The sequence below is a fragment of the Mastigoproctus giganteus genome, chromosome 8, assembly GCF_048544385.1.
Source record: "Mastigoproctus giganteus isolate SK-2022 chromosome 8, ASM4854438v1, whole genome shotgun sequence".
NCBI lineage: Eukaryota > Metazoa > Arthropoda > Arachnida > Uropygi > Thelyphonidae > Mastigoproctus > Mastigoproctus giganteus.
Genome location: NC_143582.1, coordinates 39,058,125 through 39,075,713, shown reverse-complemented (window position 1 = coordinate 39,075,713; position 17,589 = coordinate 39,058,125). Strand labels below are relative to the sequence as shown.

General features: G+C 38.6%; 1 protein-coding gene across 3 annotated transcripts in view; it reads right to left on the bottom strand.

Annotated features, from left to right (window-relative positions):
* The window catches only part of Lerp (lysosomal enzyme receptor protein), a 441,548-nt gene that overhangs the window by 331,661 nt on the left and 92,298 nt on the right, over positions 1-17,589 (bottom strand). For all 3 annotated transcript variants that reach the window (XM_090379899.1, XM_090379900.1, XM_090379901.1), the window contains exon 12: positions 16,013-16,178. In XM_090379899.1, the coding sequence (XP_090236025.1) occupies positions 16,013-16,178 (166 nt within the window). The remainder of the gene's footprint in view (positions 1-16,012; positions 16,179-17,589) is intronic.

Sequence of the window (17,589 nt, the reverse complement as noted above, 5' to 3'; positions counted from 1 at the left end):
AATTTACTTCTTTATTAATATTTGTTGAGCGATGATTATGGAGGAAAGATTTGATGTAATGATCTGGATCAAATTGAAGCGGTTTTCCATTTACATATATGGTCATCATATCTACAATGTGTTTAGTTGTCAAAGGTGTTCTCTTTTTATTGTTACAATATTATTCATTATTCTGAAAGCTCAATCAGCCTCAGCTCTGCTAACTGCAATGATTTCAAGGATAGTTTTGGCTTTAATTTAAAATGGAATTTCACTTGATTTTAAAGACAAACTGTCCAAAAAATCTCTAAAATCAATTTTTTGATTTTAGATTTTAAAATCTAAAATCTCTAAAATTAATTTTTATTCCCTATTTCATTAGAAAACTTAAATTTCTTATTCATTTTTCATGCCATGGCTCTCAACCTCTTGCGATAGAGACAAAAGTTCTTCCGTATTCCATGATTTCAGGTAGTATATATTTAAAATTTCTTTCAATTCCTCATCGTCAATGATATTATTTTCTTTATTTAATTTAAAATTACTCTGTTGCAATAATAACTGATCCTTGTCTGACACACGACAAACTTTTATAATTTCCACTTCAAATCCTTTAGCAATCATCTAAAGGATTTGTTTTCTGGAAATTGGTGATATAATGCATAGTTTTTTTTTTTTTTTTTTTTAATTATTGCCTGTATGTTTTTTTTTAATTATTGCCTGTATTTTGGAACATTTTCTTCACAGTGAAGGCCTTGCCACAGTTTCAAAATCTGCCAACGTTTCATCTTCAGAAAGTTTATTTAATATCTTAATTGCCCTCATTCTCCCCCCGTTCAACATCACTATTGTCATTAGTTCTTTGAATACTGCTGCCCAAACTGTTGGATATTCAGCTACTGTAACCATGTAAACTTAAGACAGGAGAATTTACTGAAGAGCAGGGATCACTCACTTCTCCAAAAAATAGATGAAGATAACTGCTTTCTGGAGTAAAGGGGAAACCACAGCACAGGTTGACCAGAGGCTATTATCCATGTCAGGAATATGCCTTAACCTTCTGACTGGCTATAGAAAGCATATTGACTAGCATGACTTCTGGTAGGTGGGACAGGTGGCTGCATAGGTTTTACGGGCACCACTAACATTACGGAAAGGTAATCCCTTTAACCTTAATTCACGCTTTCTAAAAGCAAAAGTGAGATCAATGCATACAAAGTTGTCTCTTGTAATCCATTCTACGGAAACTATTTTAAATGTAAATTTCAAGGGGAAGTAAATGAAATTCGTTAAACAGAGGTCCTCCCTTAATTAAATCAAAAATATAGCAATTTTAAAACACATAACTGGTCTCTTGCACCATTAAAATGCTAGGGATGGGGCCCCGCTTGCCCCACTGTAGTTCTGGCTCTGGTTACTCAATAACTGAATTCAGGATTTCATTTGTAAAATAAATGATCATTTTAACAATGGGCTCACAAATTTTCAAAAATAATAACGATGGGCTCTCTTGAGCCCATGCAAGCCCACCACTGATATCATGTATTGGCAATAAATTGGCACTTCTCCAATACAAATGAATATTCCCTGAGTTCAAAGGTGCCTTCATAATTAACCTCAATGATTCAATGTACTGCCATGCATTATCCCCCAAAAGTACAGGATATATGCAATCAACTCCGAGAGCCTTACTTTCCTTTATGTTAAAACGTTTTTCTAATAAACAATCATCTGTAATTTACAACATCATTAATTTCTTATATATCTCAACCTCACTTGTACAGCTGCTTCTCAGCATGAAGGGTCTTCCATCAGTAAAGACCAATGCAAAGTACCTATTCAATTCAGCCGCAATATCAGCTGGATTATTATTATTAGCTACATGGTGCAAGGAAGCCTGAAGCTTATACTGCACCAGCCAAAAAAAATAAATAAATAAATAAAAATCCCGAGTAGTAGTAGTGCCATGTGATGCAAGAAAGCAAGTGTATGAGCTTATGCAGCATCAGCCAAAAAAAAAAAAAAAAAAGAAATCACACCATTCCCTCCAAATGCCTGTCCAGTTCCTCATTAAATTTATTCAACCTATCAACTTCCACAACGACAGGTGGAAGTTTGTTCCAGCAATTAACCACCCGCTGGCTAAAGGCAAATTTCCGCACATCTATTCTACATCTATCCTTTCTTAATTTGAATTTATGCTCCCTTAGGTTTGTAATCTGAACAAGTGGAAGGATCCAATCAGAATTCAGCGTGCTCAACCCATTCAAGGTCTTATACATCTCAATCAGATCACCGTGCAAGTGCCTAGTCTCCAGCCACTGCAATTTGCAGAACTTAAGCCTCTCTTCGTAAGAGATCCCTTCATTCCCCTCATCAATCTTGTTGCCCTTCTCTGTACATACTCAAGTAAATCTACATCCTTCTTAAAATGAGGCCTCCAGACCTGTACACAGTACTCAAGGCGTGGCCTGACCATTGCCTTATACAGAGGGACAATCACATCCTTCTTCCTGCTAGCAAAATTCCTATATATCATTGACAAAACCCCATGACCTGCCCTGGCAACCCTGCCAAGAGTTACCCTGAGAGAGAGAGAGAGAGAGAGAGAGAGAGAGAGAGAGAGAGAGAGAGAGAGAGAGAGAGAGAGAGAGAGAGAGAGAGAGAGAGAGAGAGTCAAAAGTAGAAGGAAATCACCAAGAAATAGAAGAATGGTGATATTCAGCTCAGGACCTTGGGTGTGCCAAGTCCATGCTCACCAGATGCGAGTCCCTGGGATTATCTAACACTTAACCTAAAATGCTGATGGAAGTGATATTCGGGTGACACTCAAGGTTCAAGGAGACCAATTTCGACAAAGTCCGATCTGTGTCAGCCAAATGCTCTGCTTGACTTTCACGGTGGTGGGAATGTTAGTAATCCTGGGTATAACCTTCACGCACAAGCACATGGTGGGTGACCACCCAGGTGTGAACCAACGTAAGCAAGGGTCGAGGTGTGGCACCCTCACCACATCGAGGAATGCCACTGTGTTACCAAGCAATACTAGGTGGCAGATGACCCTCATCAACCGGTGCAACACCACCACTTTGCTCATTGGAGGCTTGAAGTGGTGGAACCCATGTTTAGTCTCCAGAGCTAAGTTCTGGTCAACAATTCCCCATCTCTCTTCCACCATGCAGTATATTGATGACTTTTGAGGTTATGATGAACATCATGGCAAGATCCAATCTTCCTTGTATTTCGAGGGTACAGCTCTAAAATGATGTTCGCAGGCTGGCCGCTAGTTAGTACACCGGACCGAACCTATTGGTAACTCTTCAGGAGGCTTCCGGATCAGCTAGTGTATAATCTTAGTACCTCTACTCTGCCAGATAGTGACTGGAGGGAGTCTGAGTAGTGTGTATGCAGGTACATTGTTGAAGCCACGTTATGTCAAGGATCTGGATATATTCTTACCAAATGTACGCCATATCCAAAAATTTCATTACTTCATACAGCATGTCCCACCCACTTCTCCTTACTATTGAATACACCATGAATTGTCAAAGTAATAGGGTAAGCTTATCTGTGAAAAGATCTAAACCTCCCAAACACTTCCTGATTCTTTTCACAAATATACGTGGTCTCAATTCTAATCTCAACGCTGTCCATTTCCACTTGCAGTCTGCCAAACCCCATGTACTTTTTCTGACAGAATCTCAGTTATTGGTTGATTCAACCACTGCTCATTTCAGTTGTTCAAATTATTTGCTGCATAATTCCTTTTGCCTCAAAGGTGGTATTTGTGCTTATGTCCGTTCCGATATTCTCTGTCAGAGACTTGGTAATTTGGAATCTCCTCTTTTCGATCTTCTCTGGCTTAAAATCTCTCTAATTCATTCTGTCAAATTCATCTGTTGTCTCTACCGTTCTCCCAACTCCACTAATCACTTGGAGCTATTTGACTTATTCTCTTTGCAACTTTACTTTCTCCAGTACAACTTTCTTAACAGTGAGGTAATTTTCCTTGGTGATTTTAATGTTCACAACTCCAGCTGGCTTCCGTTTTCTAGTCACACCGACCCAGCTGGTCAAGATGCTGAAGCTTTTGCAATTACTAATGACCTTGCACAGATTGTTCATTTACCTAAAAGAATAAAGGACAATCCTAAACATACAGCCAACACACTTTTAGCTTTTTCTCACAATCAACCATTAAGTACACAGTCGAAGAGAGAGGTCCTTTAGGCACCTCAGATCACAACTTGGTGACTGTCTCTTTTCCAATGGAGCCTTTATCTCACGGCTATTCCCAACTTCATATTTTTTGGCATTAGAAGAATGCAAAATGGGATGACCTGCGAGATTTCTTTTCCTTGTTTCTTTGGTCGGATTACCGCTTGAAAACTTCTGATGTCAACGTTTGCTCAGATCGTGTCAGTGAATTTATTCTTGCAGGAATGGAATCCTTTATCCCACACTCCACTTTAAAATCTTGTCCTTTATCTAAACCTTGGTGTCCAATAAATGTGCTAAGGCTGTTCAAGAGAAGAACGTTGCATATTGTAATTGGCTTGTTTCTAATTCTTCAGTTTCATTTTCTGCCTACACCAAAGCTCGCAACAATTTTAAAGCAGTTATTAATCAGTCTAAACTAGAAAACTTGCTTCTTGCCCTAATGGTAGCCGAGCATTCTGGTCTCCTGCCAAAGCTACTGGCCACAACTTTTGCCCACCTCTATCCAAACCAGATGGTTCTGTTGTCACATTAGCCAAGGATAAAGCTGACCTGCTAGCATTCCATTTTTCTTAAAACTCATGTATTAATGATCTTGGTAAAACACCTCCCACCATTCCCAACATTCAATGCCTCCTGTGGTCTTCCACCAAAAGGATGTCAGAAAGATTTTGTCGAATTTTGATGCTAAGAAAGCTCCAAGTCTCGATGGTATTTCTCCACTTGTTCTCAAATCCTGTGCTCCTGAACTTACTCCTGTTCTTTGCCACCTTTTTTCACTTTCTTATTACAAAGGTGTTTTTCCTTCTGCTTGGAAATTTCCTAAAAAGGTGACAAATCCTTCCCATCCAATTATCGTCCCATTGCAATTACTTCTAATCTTTCTAAAGTAATGGAAAAATCAATTAACTGCCAACTCTTAAACTACCTAGAAACCTTTCGTCTGATCAACGATCGCAAGTATGGATTCCGTCAGTGTCGATCCACTAGTGATATTTGGGCTTATATTAAACATTTATGGACTAATTCAATGGATTGCTGTTTGGTTTTTTAGGAGCATTAGCAACTAAGGCCATATTGCTCCGGGAGTATGCAGTGGTCATTCCCTGACCTTTCCACATCCTCCGTATTTGGTGGCTCACAGGCTCGAACCCCGGTCTAATCAAGAAGCGTGTGCACTGCTGCTTCTGCCCACCTGGCTACGGAGTCGCCAATTCAATGGAAAAGTTTGGTGAAACACAAGCAGTTGCTCTTGACATTTCAAAGGCTTTCGGATCATGTTTGGCATAAAGGCCTTCTAAACAAGCTTCCATCTTATGGTTTGCCAACTGTTTTTTGTAATTGCTTATCCAGTTTTCTCTCTGATCGCTCACTGAGGGTGATGGTAGATGGCTCTGTCTTCTAACTTCTCCACTAATGCCAGTGTTTCCCGAGGTTCAGTTCTTTCCCCCACTCTTTTCCTCTTGTATATTAATGTCCTTCTTCCATTGTCTGCAAACCCTATCCATAGTTTTGCCAATGATAGCACATTGCATTCCACTTTCCATTTTGAGAAACCTTGCCCTTCTCGATCAGCTTCAACCTCTCGAAAATCTGCTACCAATTCTTTAAATGTCGATCTCCAGGTAATTCTCCAGTGGGGCAAAGACAACTTAGATGATTTCAATCCTTCTAAAACTCAGTCTTGTCTTACATCTAGCAAAAGGGATTCTTTTGCTCCTATGCTTATCTATGGTGACAACCCAATTTCTAGGCAAAATGATATCTCTTTTGGGGATTACACTGACTTTTAATCTCTCTTGTTACAAGCACATTACAAATATTGCTTCCTCTGCACCTAAAAAAACTTGGTTTTCTCTTTCGCTCTCAGCATTACTTTTCTTCCAAATAGCTGTTCACTCTGTACAAATCACAAATCCGTTCTACCATGGAATATTGTTCCCACATCTGGGGTGGTGCCCCCAAAACCTCTCTCAGGCTTCTTGATTCTATTCAGAAGAGGGCAGTTAGGTTACTTAATGATTCATCTCTAACAGAATCTCTCAATTCTCTGTCCCATAGAAGTATTGTTTCTGCTGCATGCCTCTTCTACAGATATTTCCATGGACACTGTTCTTCTGAATTGGCTTCTATAATTCCTGCTCTCTCTTTCAAAACAGTCTGAACATGTGCCTCCACCAGCCATCATCCATTTACTGTCCAACTTCAAATTCACAGAACCAACTTTTCATCTTCCTCCTTTATTCATTCAACTGCCGTTTTCTGAAACAACCTTCCTTCATATGTGTTACCTAAAAATTACAGTCTACAGAAGTTCAAGACCAATGTCAACAAATATCTTCTTTCGTCTTCTCAACTTCCAACCCAAACATGGTACTAAGTACTAAAGGTTCTAATACCTCTCGTGTTTGGGGTTTACATAAAAAAACACACACACACACATACCCAGTGGTCTGTGTGTTTTTCGGATCTGACCCACACGAGGGTCCAATCTGATTAGCTTTCTTCTTTGTTCTATTCACATACATAAAAAAATTCCTTCTCCCCATTTTTTGCTTGCATAGCCAATGCTTTCTCATATAGTCTTGACCTCCCTGCCCTTATTTGTGGTACTATTACAAGGTCAAGGTGTTTGTTTCATTTGCAGTCTCCAGGGTTCCTATATGCCGCTGTAGCATCTGAAAAGGTGAAGGCCGGCAAGTGTATGTATGTAGGTGTGTAAGTATGTGTCTTGTTATGATGAGTGTTGAGTGCTGGCACTGGCGACTTTGCAGCCAAGGGGCAGGGGACACCTGGTCCCCTGCCCTCTGACTCCCAACCTTGGCCACGAGGAAGCGCGCCAGGTTCACTTTCTAGTTTAGACTTACTGGGGCTATCAGGCAAGCCTGGGAGCCCCAAGGGAAAGGAAGTGGGGATAAGAATTGAGGTATGGGGAGGTTGCATAGAAGATAAGGGGGAGATAGACCTCACATGAAATAGAACAGAGAAGTTTACAATAGTGGATAGAGTAAAAAAAAAAAAAACACATATATATATAAATAAAAAAAATAAATAATAATAAAAAAAAAAAAAAACTATATACAATGTTTACTATTAGCTAAGTGAGTACGATCACCACTCCTGGGGGACTTAATCAGACAACCAAAACTATGAATAACACTTCATTACATTAATTAACACCATTTGAAAAGTATTAGGCCACAGCAACCAGACACACTTGTTCAGTCGTTTTACAGGACTCAACCACTTTACCTCAACTTTTTTTTTTTTTTTTTTGTTCTGGCTGGTGCTATGATTATCTGATCCGACACTACCAGATTTCACCGTTAAACTCAGAAGGCAAATAGCGAGGCACTATCCATGAACAAACATAAGTGGCACCCTGTCAGCGTTTTACAATTCAATATCATATATTTACAACACATGCACAGCCAGCTTTTCCACTGTACACAAAATCGCTATTAATATCGTGATAGTCTTTACAAGTCACATTTTGACAGAAACCACACTGCTCAAGATCACTAACACAACCAACAGACAACCTCTGTTAATTCTACTAAATCCAATTTTATATTTATGGCAAAAAATCTACAAAACACAACATCATTACCATCATGGAATCAACATAGTTACTTAAGAAAAGAGAACTAAGGACTTATTTACAGAAAACATATTTTAAGGGAAAAAAAATAATAATAATAATAAATAAAAAAAAAAAATAATAATAATAATAATAATAATAATAAAAAGTTCTTGTCCTTGAACATAGACTCTGGATTACTTGGCATCACTCTTTACAGATCGACTCCAATTAGTCTCTTCCTACGTGCAAACAGTTTATCTGCAAAATTACAAAAAGCTAGGAAATTTTCTTTATCATTGACAAAACATGGTAGGTCATCTTCATTGTACACTTCTGTAAGAAGCTGTAGATTATTTCTTAAGTCAGTATAGAGATAGCAGTTAAATATTAAATGCTCCATGGTCTCAGGAGCACCACACTTACATAATGGAGAGGCAGCCAACCCTAGAGAGAACAATTTGGAGGTCAAGCTGCCATGCTCTGTTAGAAGAAAAGATACATTCAGACCTGGGCAGAACCAGGCCAACCGTTGCTTGGTAAATTCTACTATGTTGGGAAGGTATCTAAAAGTAACTCTACCAACCTCTGCATTGGACCAAGTTAATTACCAACTATTAACAAATTCTCTTCTAATTCTACAATTATCATCCTTAGTTGGTATGTCTAAATTAATTGAATAGTTGCTGACCCTTGCAGGCAGAGCTTTCCGACGATAATATTGTAAGTAGTGATAAATAACTTCATATTGAATGGGAAGTTTTCCACTCAGTACTTGGAGTGCCATTGTTGACACTGTTCTGCAATTTCTTGTGATTGCAAGAAGAAAGAAACGTTATGCTTGAGTCAAATACTTCAAGACTAAACAGTTATTAACGCGATAACCTCATGCACCTGCAGCATAACAAATTATTGGTATAAAAATACACTCGTAGTATAACTTTAAAGTTGCGGGTTTAATTCCCCAGACATTTTTAGTTATTCTAATGATTTTACCAGTTAAGACTTTTATTTTGTTCAGTATATTTTTTGCGTGGGCTACGAAACTAAATCTATCGTCCATCGTTATTCCAAGATATTTATACGTTCTTACAATTTTAATGGATTGATTATTAATTTTTATACTGGGGGGGTCTATTCAGGTTCAAATAACCTTTCAAAAGCATTTGTTTAGTTTTGTCAATAGAAATCTGTAGTTTGTGCATACTACACCAACCATCAAGGTCTCCCAAGATTTCGTTCGCACGTTCTTCAAGTTCCCTACGAGACTCTCCAAAAACCAATATGGTCAAGTCATCTGCATATGCCGCCTTCAAAATTTTGTCGCACTGTACCCCAAGCCACCCATCAAGAACCACATTCCAGCAGACCGGTCCTAGGACTGATCCCTAAGGGCAACCCCGAGTAACTGAGCAAGCGAACAGACACCAGAATACACCACTAGGCTACAACCATGGAAATAATCAGAAACTAGTCGATAAAGGGGCGCAGACACTTCGGCCTCCCGGAACCTCGCCAGGACACTTTGCCACCATAAGGTGTCAAAGGCCCCTTTGAAGTCCACAAAAAGGCCGAGGACATACTTGGAATCCGCATTCGAGACCGAATCCATTACAAACTTTATATCATCAACAGTTGAACAGCCTTTTGTAAAGCCAAATTGAGTGTTTACTTGTAGATTTTTAGCCTTATAATATTTCATAAATCTAGTTACAATAACCTTTTCTAAAACCTTGCCTAGCACTGGTAGTAATGCAATAGGACGATAGGTGGATGGAACATTGAGGGGTTTGTTAGGATTTTTAACCAGAATTTTAAGATTGGCTTGCTTCCAGGGAGTTGGAAAACGCCCGTCAGCCAAACAGGAATTAAGAAGATTAGCAATTAGTTGTGGTTTGATTGTCCAGATTCTTTTTAATATTGCAACTTCAAGTAAATCTAAGCCTGGACATTTGTTATCCTTCAAAGAGTCAATAGCTGCGCCAATTTCAAGATTAGTAAACGGGTCCTCATCAGTTAATCCAAAATACATCAAGTGCTCCATCCTTAAATTTGTTTGTTCCGTACTCTCTGGTACACAAATGTCTTGGCAAATAATGCCATCCAGTATTGCATTCATCGACTCTGTCCAAGAAAGAGTCTCTTGCCCATCAGCCACGATAGACGAAACGATCTCACCAGGGTGCAATTTCTCTGCCACAATTTTGTAAGCAAGTCCCCACGGTTCATCCTTTAGTGTCGATTTAACCAGTTGTTCCCAAGCATTCTTCTTTTCTCTATAAATTTGATTAAAGTAGGTCCGCTGGCCAGCTTGTAAAGGTAGCCCAGATGGTCCACCTCAACCGTTGCCCTATTATTTCTCTTGGCACGCTGATAGTTACGCCGAGCACTTTTCAGTTCATTTCTCAGATTTGTGAGATCCTGAGACCACCAGGGCACATGATTCTGTTTTCTCTTTTTCTTTGCGAGAGAGGCATCACAGACCAACCTTATTAGGTCGTTTACAGCTCCCACCTGCTCCACTGCCGGCAGTTGCCCAATTCTCTCAATGTTATCAGCCGTGGCTTCTGCGCACAGCCTGTTCTCAGTTTCCCAATTTGCACCCTGAGTCCTGTACCTTGGAAAATCGTATGAGTTCCTTCTTGCCATACAGCCTGAGTCCATAACAACTTCAAACGTTATGGGGTTATGGTCACTTGCTGACCATGCAGTTCTAACTTGCCAGTTTCTTATGTTTTGTCCAAATGTAGAGTTGGACACCGTAATATCTATGAAGGATTGACCAGATGCTGAGACAAAAGTAGGGGGGTGCCCTACAGTGTTCCAAAGATGTAAGTTCTTAGTTAGGATTAACTCCTCTAATAACTCGCCTTTGTGATCTGTGAAGTGACTGTTCCATAATGTAGATGCAGCATTTGCATCCATACACATAATAACTCTTCTACCCGCCAATCTGTGGAGAATATCCTCTACGTAATTTAGGTAAGGCTCGATCTGTTGATGTTGTTGAGAGCATTGAAAATACAATGAAACAAAATACACCTGCCCAAATGTACCCTCCAGACAGGCACAGGCAGAATGTGTGGAGCACAAGCTTGTCACTATTATCTTTGTGACAATAATGCCTGGATCAACTATAACCACGGCTGCCCAAACCCTGGCCACAGCGTTCCTGCCACTTCCAGTAGTTTCAGTATTAGATTGTACAATTTTTGATGTTAATGGTAATCCCTTTACAACTCCTTTATATGAATACACTTCCTGAAGGGCTAATATTTGGATATCGTGGTCAGAGATTATTCTAGTTAAGTCATTAGAGACCGCAATCGACCTTTGACAGTTCAATTGAAAAACTTTAATTGGTTCGCTAGTATTATGATTTATATTAAGATTGAATGTAGTTAGTATGCGACCTGGTCACCTCTTGCGTGCGTATATACTCAGGACAGCCGTTGTCACGGTAGGAATGATCAGCTTTCTTCTTGCGCATTTTACAGTTGGGACAAGTTGCAGGAGAAGCCTTGTCAGGACAAGACTCAATCTGGTGCCCCTGATTGCCACAGTACCCACAAGTATATTCAGTTTGATGGCAATTACGTGCAGAGTGCCCGTAGCCGAGGCATTTAAAGCATCGTGATGCTATAATAAAATCCTTTACTCCATGTGATGCCCATCCAATGTATACACGATTACCAGTATTCAATAGAATTTTCCTAATGTTGGCAGGGGTTTCAATGACCCAATGAAAGTTATTCTTAATTTTAGACTTAATTTTAAATCTAACCTTGACACATTTTTTGAATTCGTCACCAGTTATACTGTAATCGGCAAGGTTCTTATCGTATAAATCCTCAAGAAGATCATTATCAGTGATCTCTTTATTAACGTCATATATTATAAGAGTGGGATTCAATTTCTTAGGAAGGTCCACATTTAAATTGTGATCCTTAAACTTACTACACTTCTTTAGTTTCTCAAGATCATTGTTAGAGGCAGCCTCAATTACAATATCTCTATCTCTAACCTTTCTTATTGATTTTATCTTAATTCTCTTCAATTCTGATTTAAACTCCTTTGTCACCATTTGTTTTATCTCATCACTTGTTTTGAGTTCACTTTTGTCATCAGCACGCACTAATACCGTGTGTCTGGTTTGTGTCCCAGAGGGGATCGCACTCACATTAACCAGTTTGCCTACACCATAAGCAGCTACACCAGCATAGCTAGCTGCTAAAATTTGAGCAGGCAATGTTTTACATGCAATTTCAGTTTTTAGCTTTCCATTCTCAATGGTTAGTTCAAGTAACATGCGTTCCATGGAATTCCATATTTTGCCAACCTCGGCAATCATGGAAGGGGTAACCTTAGTCCCATTCTTAAGAAAGTCAAATAAACTATTCTTCAGAGCAAAAACGTAATCAAGAACAGCAGTCATCTAAATGGACTGTCTCATTATTCTGACCATTATCGGTCAATTTTGTCCTTTCTTGGACCAGTGCAAGTGGGGGAAAATGTTGCCCTAAAATATCAACAATATTGATAGAAGGGTCCTGGAGATCGGCCAGTCCAGCCTCCGCCAGTTCCGGGGCAATGGTCAAGTCCCCTGGCATGGAAGATGAGCAATTTTCGTCAGACATAATTACTAAAGTTATTGAGATATACAGTAATTATACATAAGTTAGACAACTCTTAATACATCTTCAATAGACAATAATACAGCTCATTCCAATTATATATCATTTGGGACATTTATGCTATAATTATTGTATTTATGATGCCATTAGTTAGATCACAACAATATTGTATCCAATTGTTATTTGAGATTAGAGTTAGTAACAAAGTGGCTTACTGCATCAAGGCCGGTGTCACCAATCAGAGACAGTCACGGTGGTCACGTGATCAACGATGGCAAACAGAGGCTTTATTTACTACCACGGGGGAGAAGCAATGGCTGCCTCCATATGTACATAATTATAGGACACTAAATTTACAGCTACGCAGAGACTAGTTTGTAGTGAGCCAATCATCTAAATAATAACATGAATCACTATTACTATTGAGGAATAGTTCACTGCACCACTCGGTTTTAAAATAAGCAATATCAAGATGATCCACAACAGCCAAACCTATATGCATTTCAGCGCTGTGTCCTGTTGAAAGCAACGACGCATAGCCCGAAGTTAAAATTACTCATATTTTCGAAATGCCTTAGAAGTTGGGCACAAATAAACCATCAAAAGACTCACCAACACCTAGACAACTCGATGGGCACAATTTTAACACGAAGAGAAGACTTTCAACCACTTTGAAGACACAAAATATCAGAGCACCAAATTCATGCAACTGACCCGGAGGGATGCCACCAACGCGTCCTCTCTCGGAGCACAGTAGAAATGCGACCGCACTGACCGACAATGACCAAGGGCTATTAAAACAAAGGATACGGATAATAAACGCTGGTAACTTGCAAAATACCCAGTAAGTACACAAAGATTCCTCACGTAGGGAGTCCGCTGTAGTTAAAGTTTTGCTGGATACACTTCACTGAAACTATTACAGATCAACTTGCACCTGTTGTAAGCTTCAGTACTTTCCATCACTCTGTAACTGTCCCATGCTATCTTTTTCTGCTCTATTTGACCACCCATCCAGGCAGCTCCACAGTCATCCATTTCGGCATACTTCAACCGCAATATTTTCTTAAAGGTTTGTATACATTCATGGCTTCTGCGACTTTTGTTTTAAAAGTATTCCATAATTCAAATGTGTTCACCATCCCTTGGCAATCTGCCCAGTTCACAGATGACATGTAGCACCATAAACTGTCAATGTCCCCTCTTCTGAAGTTAAATCATGCAAGCATCACCTTCCAGCTGATGCTTGCATGATCACTTCCTGACAATGGTCACTGTACTTTAAACCCTGTGATGTCATGTGATTCGTTAATAATGATGCTAAAATATTCTCGCCCCTAGTACTTTCACTAACATGCTGGTACAAATAATAATCATTTAGTTAATTTAAAAAAAGTTTTTCTCCATTGAGTTTTTTCCCCTCACTTATTCCAATCAGGGGCAGATTAAAGTCACAAACAATAATATTTTCATGCTTGCTTTCCCATTCCATCTGCATGTACAGACTCTCATCATGTTCTTCACAAATTTCGTGTCTGCAGATTACTCCCATTCTCATTGTTCTTTTACTTCCAACTAACTCGCACTACACAGATTCTATGCTAGCAGATGTAACTTCGGACTCAGCAAAAGTTCTTTTTATGCTCAGGCTGCTTTTGATAAGAAGCATGGCCCTTCTACCTCTTCTATCTTCCCTAAATACATTATGCATGCAATAGTGGAAATCGTCATCACTAATTTCCGGCTGGCACCACATTTCTATTAGCCCTATTATATCAGCATTAGCTGTCCTACCAGAAGTTCAAATTCAGCCATTTTATTGATAACACTCCTGACATTACTGTAGACACAGCTGAGGGCAAGTAATCTTCTTTGGTTTAAATGACACATTCCTTGAAGTTATTTAAGGTTTGTATCCCAAGCTTTATTTTCCCCCTCATTTGAAACACTGTTACCCTCAGAACATCTTATCAAATAAGCTGTTATGGTAACAAACAAGAATTCTTGCGGTGAGTGCAAGCATTACTCTGACCCATATCATCCATATTACCCTTCTCCCCCAAACTAGCAGTTTTCCTGAACCCTTAAGGTATCCTCAATGATACTGGCAAAGATCCTTGCACCACCTTTGTTCAAATGAATGCCATCTCTACAAAATAGATTCCTTCTATCTACAAATGCAGGCTACACTGATAACCTCCCCCCCCCCCAAAGCCTTATAAATTCCCTCAAGTCTTGAGTTAGTCCACAAGGTTTCCCACATATAACCCCTTCCTATCGTGTCTGGGAAGAATTGTTGCAGACACACATTCTGACCTAACTCACAGCATTTTTTCAGCATAGTCCTATATTTATCTAACAGATGGCCCAGTCGTGTATATTTAACACTGTTCATCCCTACATGAATAATAATTCTCTCTTTACCTAGCTTAAAATTTAACAATTTGTTGGTAACATCATCAATTGTCACTCCTGGCAAACACATACTAGTTCTGGACCATCTATCTTTATTACAAAAAAAAAAAAAAAAAAAAAACCATTCCCTGTCAATAGAGTCTCCAAATAGAACTAGGTCACCACTGACCAGCACAGTCTGCACTTGACTATTTTCTGGGATCCGAATCAGGGGTGAATCACTTTTCAGATTACAGTGCACCAAGTTGTAATTTGAGATCGTTACACTCCTTACATCAGTTGAAAAGAAAAGAATTGCCATATGAGCTAGGCTTATCTGCTAGACCAGCCTTAGAATACATGCCACAGGCTATATATGCTTGGCAATGACTAATCATTGTACATGCTTAAATGTTCATGCTAAGCTGCTAAAATTAACAGCGAGTGTGGACTTTATATATAGAGAAAGATGTACAGGAGGAAACACTTGGATGATACATTACAAAACATTGAGTAAATATTATATGCTAAGATGAGTGCAGTGAAGTGAAAATAATTATTTTTTATATATTATTAATTATTAAAAATGTATTAGTTATTTACTTTTCACTTCTATTAATCCCCTCAAGAGTACATATATGTTTTAAATATGGGTCCTCTGGAGTATTTAAGTATATACAAGTTTTTTAAAGTTATTTCAAGTGTATTTCAAATGATATATCCATTTATATACAAATTGCCCTTGTACTCTTGCAATAGGTGTTGCTATCTCTTATCTCCGTTTCCAAGGAACAGTGGACACAGTTTAAAACAGATGGTAGAATAAAACTAGCTTTTAAAATCAGGAGATTATTATCAGCCTCAATTGTGCAATTTGAGCTTACAAAAGCCTAAAAGCCTCCCTAAATTTCCACAAAGAAATTTGCTCTGCAGAACTGGTCACCAGCAGAAAACTGACTGCCATAAGCCACACCCTCACACTTATTAAAGGTTTAATTCTAGAAAACGGAAAAATTCAATGAATGTGAGAGAATGGAGAGGAACATAATTGAAATGTAGAGCAAATGATGCATTACTTAACTTTTTTGTTGTTGTAATTTTTTTTTAATTTATGAGAGAGAGAGAATAACCTGAGTTTAAGTTTTTCAATAACAAATTATTTTAATTTTAAAATTTTTCATGTAGTTAACAATTAAATTATACTTACTCTACCACTTTTACTTGACAAGCAGCAGCATTTTGTTTGGTATCATTGCTTTTGTCACATGCAGTTCCTTTTACTGGCTTACAGACATTGATATAATAATTGTAGCCATCTTGGTTAACTTTGTAATATGTTTCTGTTTGCAGCGGGTTCAGATCAAAAGTAATACCTGAAAGGAACAATTAGCTTTAAAGTTTTATCACAATGATGTTCACATTATGACCTCAGTATTCTTTTTTTTTTTTTTTTAGTTTTTAGGAGCATTAGCAACTAAGGCCATATTGCTCGGGGATATGCGGTGGTCATTCCCTGACCTTTCCGCATCCTCCATATTTGGTGGTGACCGGGTCGAACCCCGGTCTAATCAAGAAGCATGTGCTACGCACTGCTGCTTCCCACCTGGCTACGGAGGTGCCACCTCAGTATTCATTCACAGACATTCACAATATAATGTGCCACAGAAATACTATATATTCTCAGAAGTTGACAACACAGAACTGAATTTCATGCTATAAAACAAGGACAGTCAGCAGCATATCGAATTTGAAAAGTCATATATTATAGCTGTATTAGATTTATATGCTGTAATTAAACTACAATTCAATTGTAAAATACAAAATTCATATATTTTATCACTGAAATTTTGTTTTATGGTGTAACAGACTGTTTTATTTTGTTAAGAGAATATTTATTAACTTTATATTCAGTTTACTGTCTCACATGACATGCAACAAAAACTGACATTTTAAGTGCTACAGAAAATTTATTTCTATGGCACCTTTAAAAACATTTCTTCAGCAACTTATATATGCAGTCATCACAGAAATAATGACTGCATATATAAATGACTGCACCACAGAAATAAGTGCAATAAGTTCACCTAGCAAATTACAAGTATTTTCTCAAAAAAAAAAAAAAAAAAAAAAAGGACCAGCTATCCTTGGAACTTAGTTCAACGGTTAAAAAAAAATCATTTTTGCTGTAAGATAGGTTTGTTAAGTTCCCCCGTTCCTCTCTAAGGGGCTTAGAGGGAAACAGGTATCCTGTGTGTTATCAGACACTCAGTCTAAAACACTGATGGATCCAATAACTTTCTATTACAGATGACTTAGGAGAAGTCCGGTTGGCCTGCCTCCCTAAAATCCAATCATGCACACCTTCTCAATGGTAAGCCCAGTTACGTCACTTAGGTGGCAACGAACGTGTAGAGTGGTTCTCTTCAAGACGCCTGGTCAACGTGAAGAGGAAAAGACCAAACCCTCCAGCATATGACAGCAAGACAAAACAAATGGCCCTCAGTCCCCAGCGGCTTTCACTCTCCCTCTTACGGCAGCGACAGGATCAGAGTGGAAGCAGAGGGTGCTAAGAATCTCTGCGTACGACCAGGCTGCCATGCACGGAAACTGAACTTGGATTGTTACAACATAAGATCACTCATCGGTGAAGACAGGATATTAGAGGAAAAGGAATTATAAAATGTGAATTGGAATATCATCGGTTTGGCTGAAACAAGAAGAAGAAATGATTCACTTAAGTTTATCAAGTAGAAATCTGCTGTACACCAATGGAAACAGTGAAAG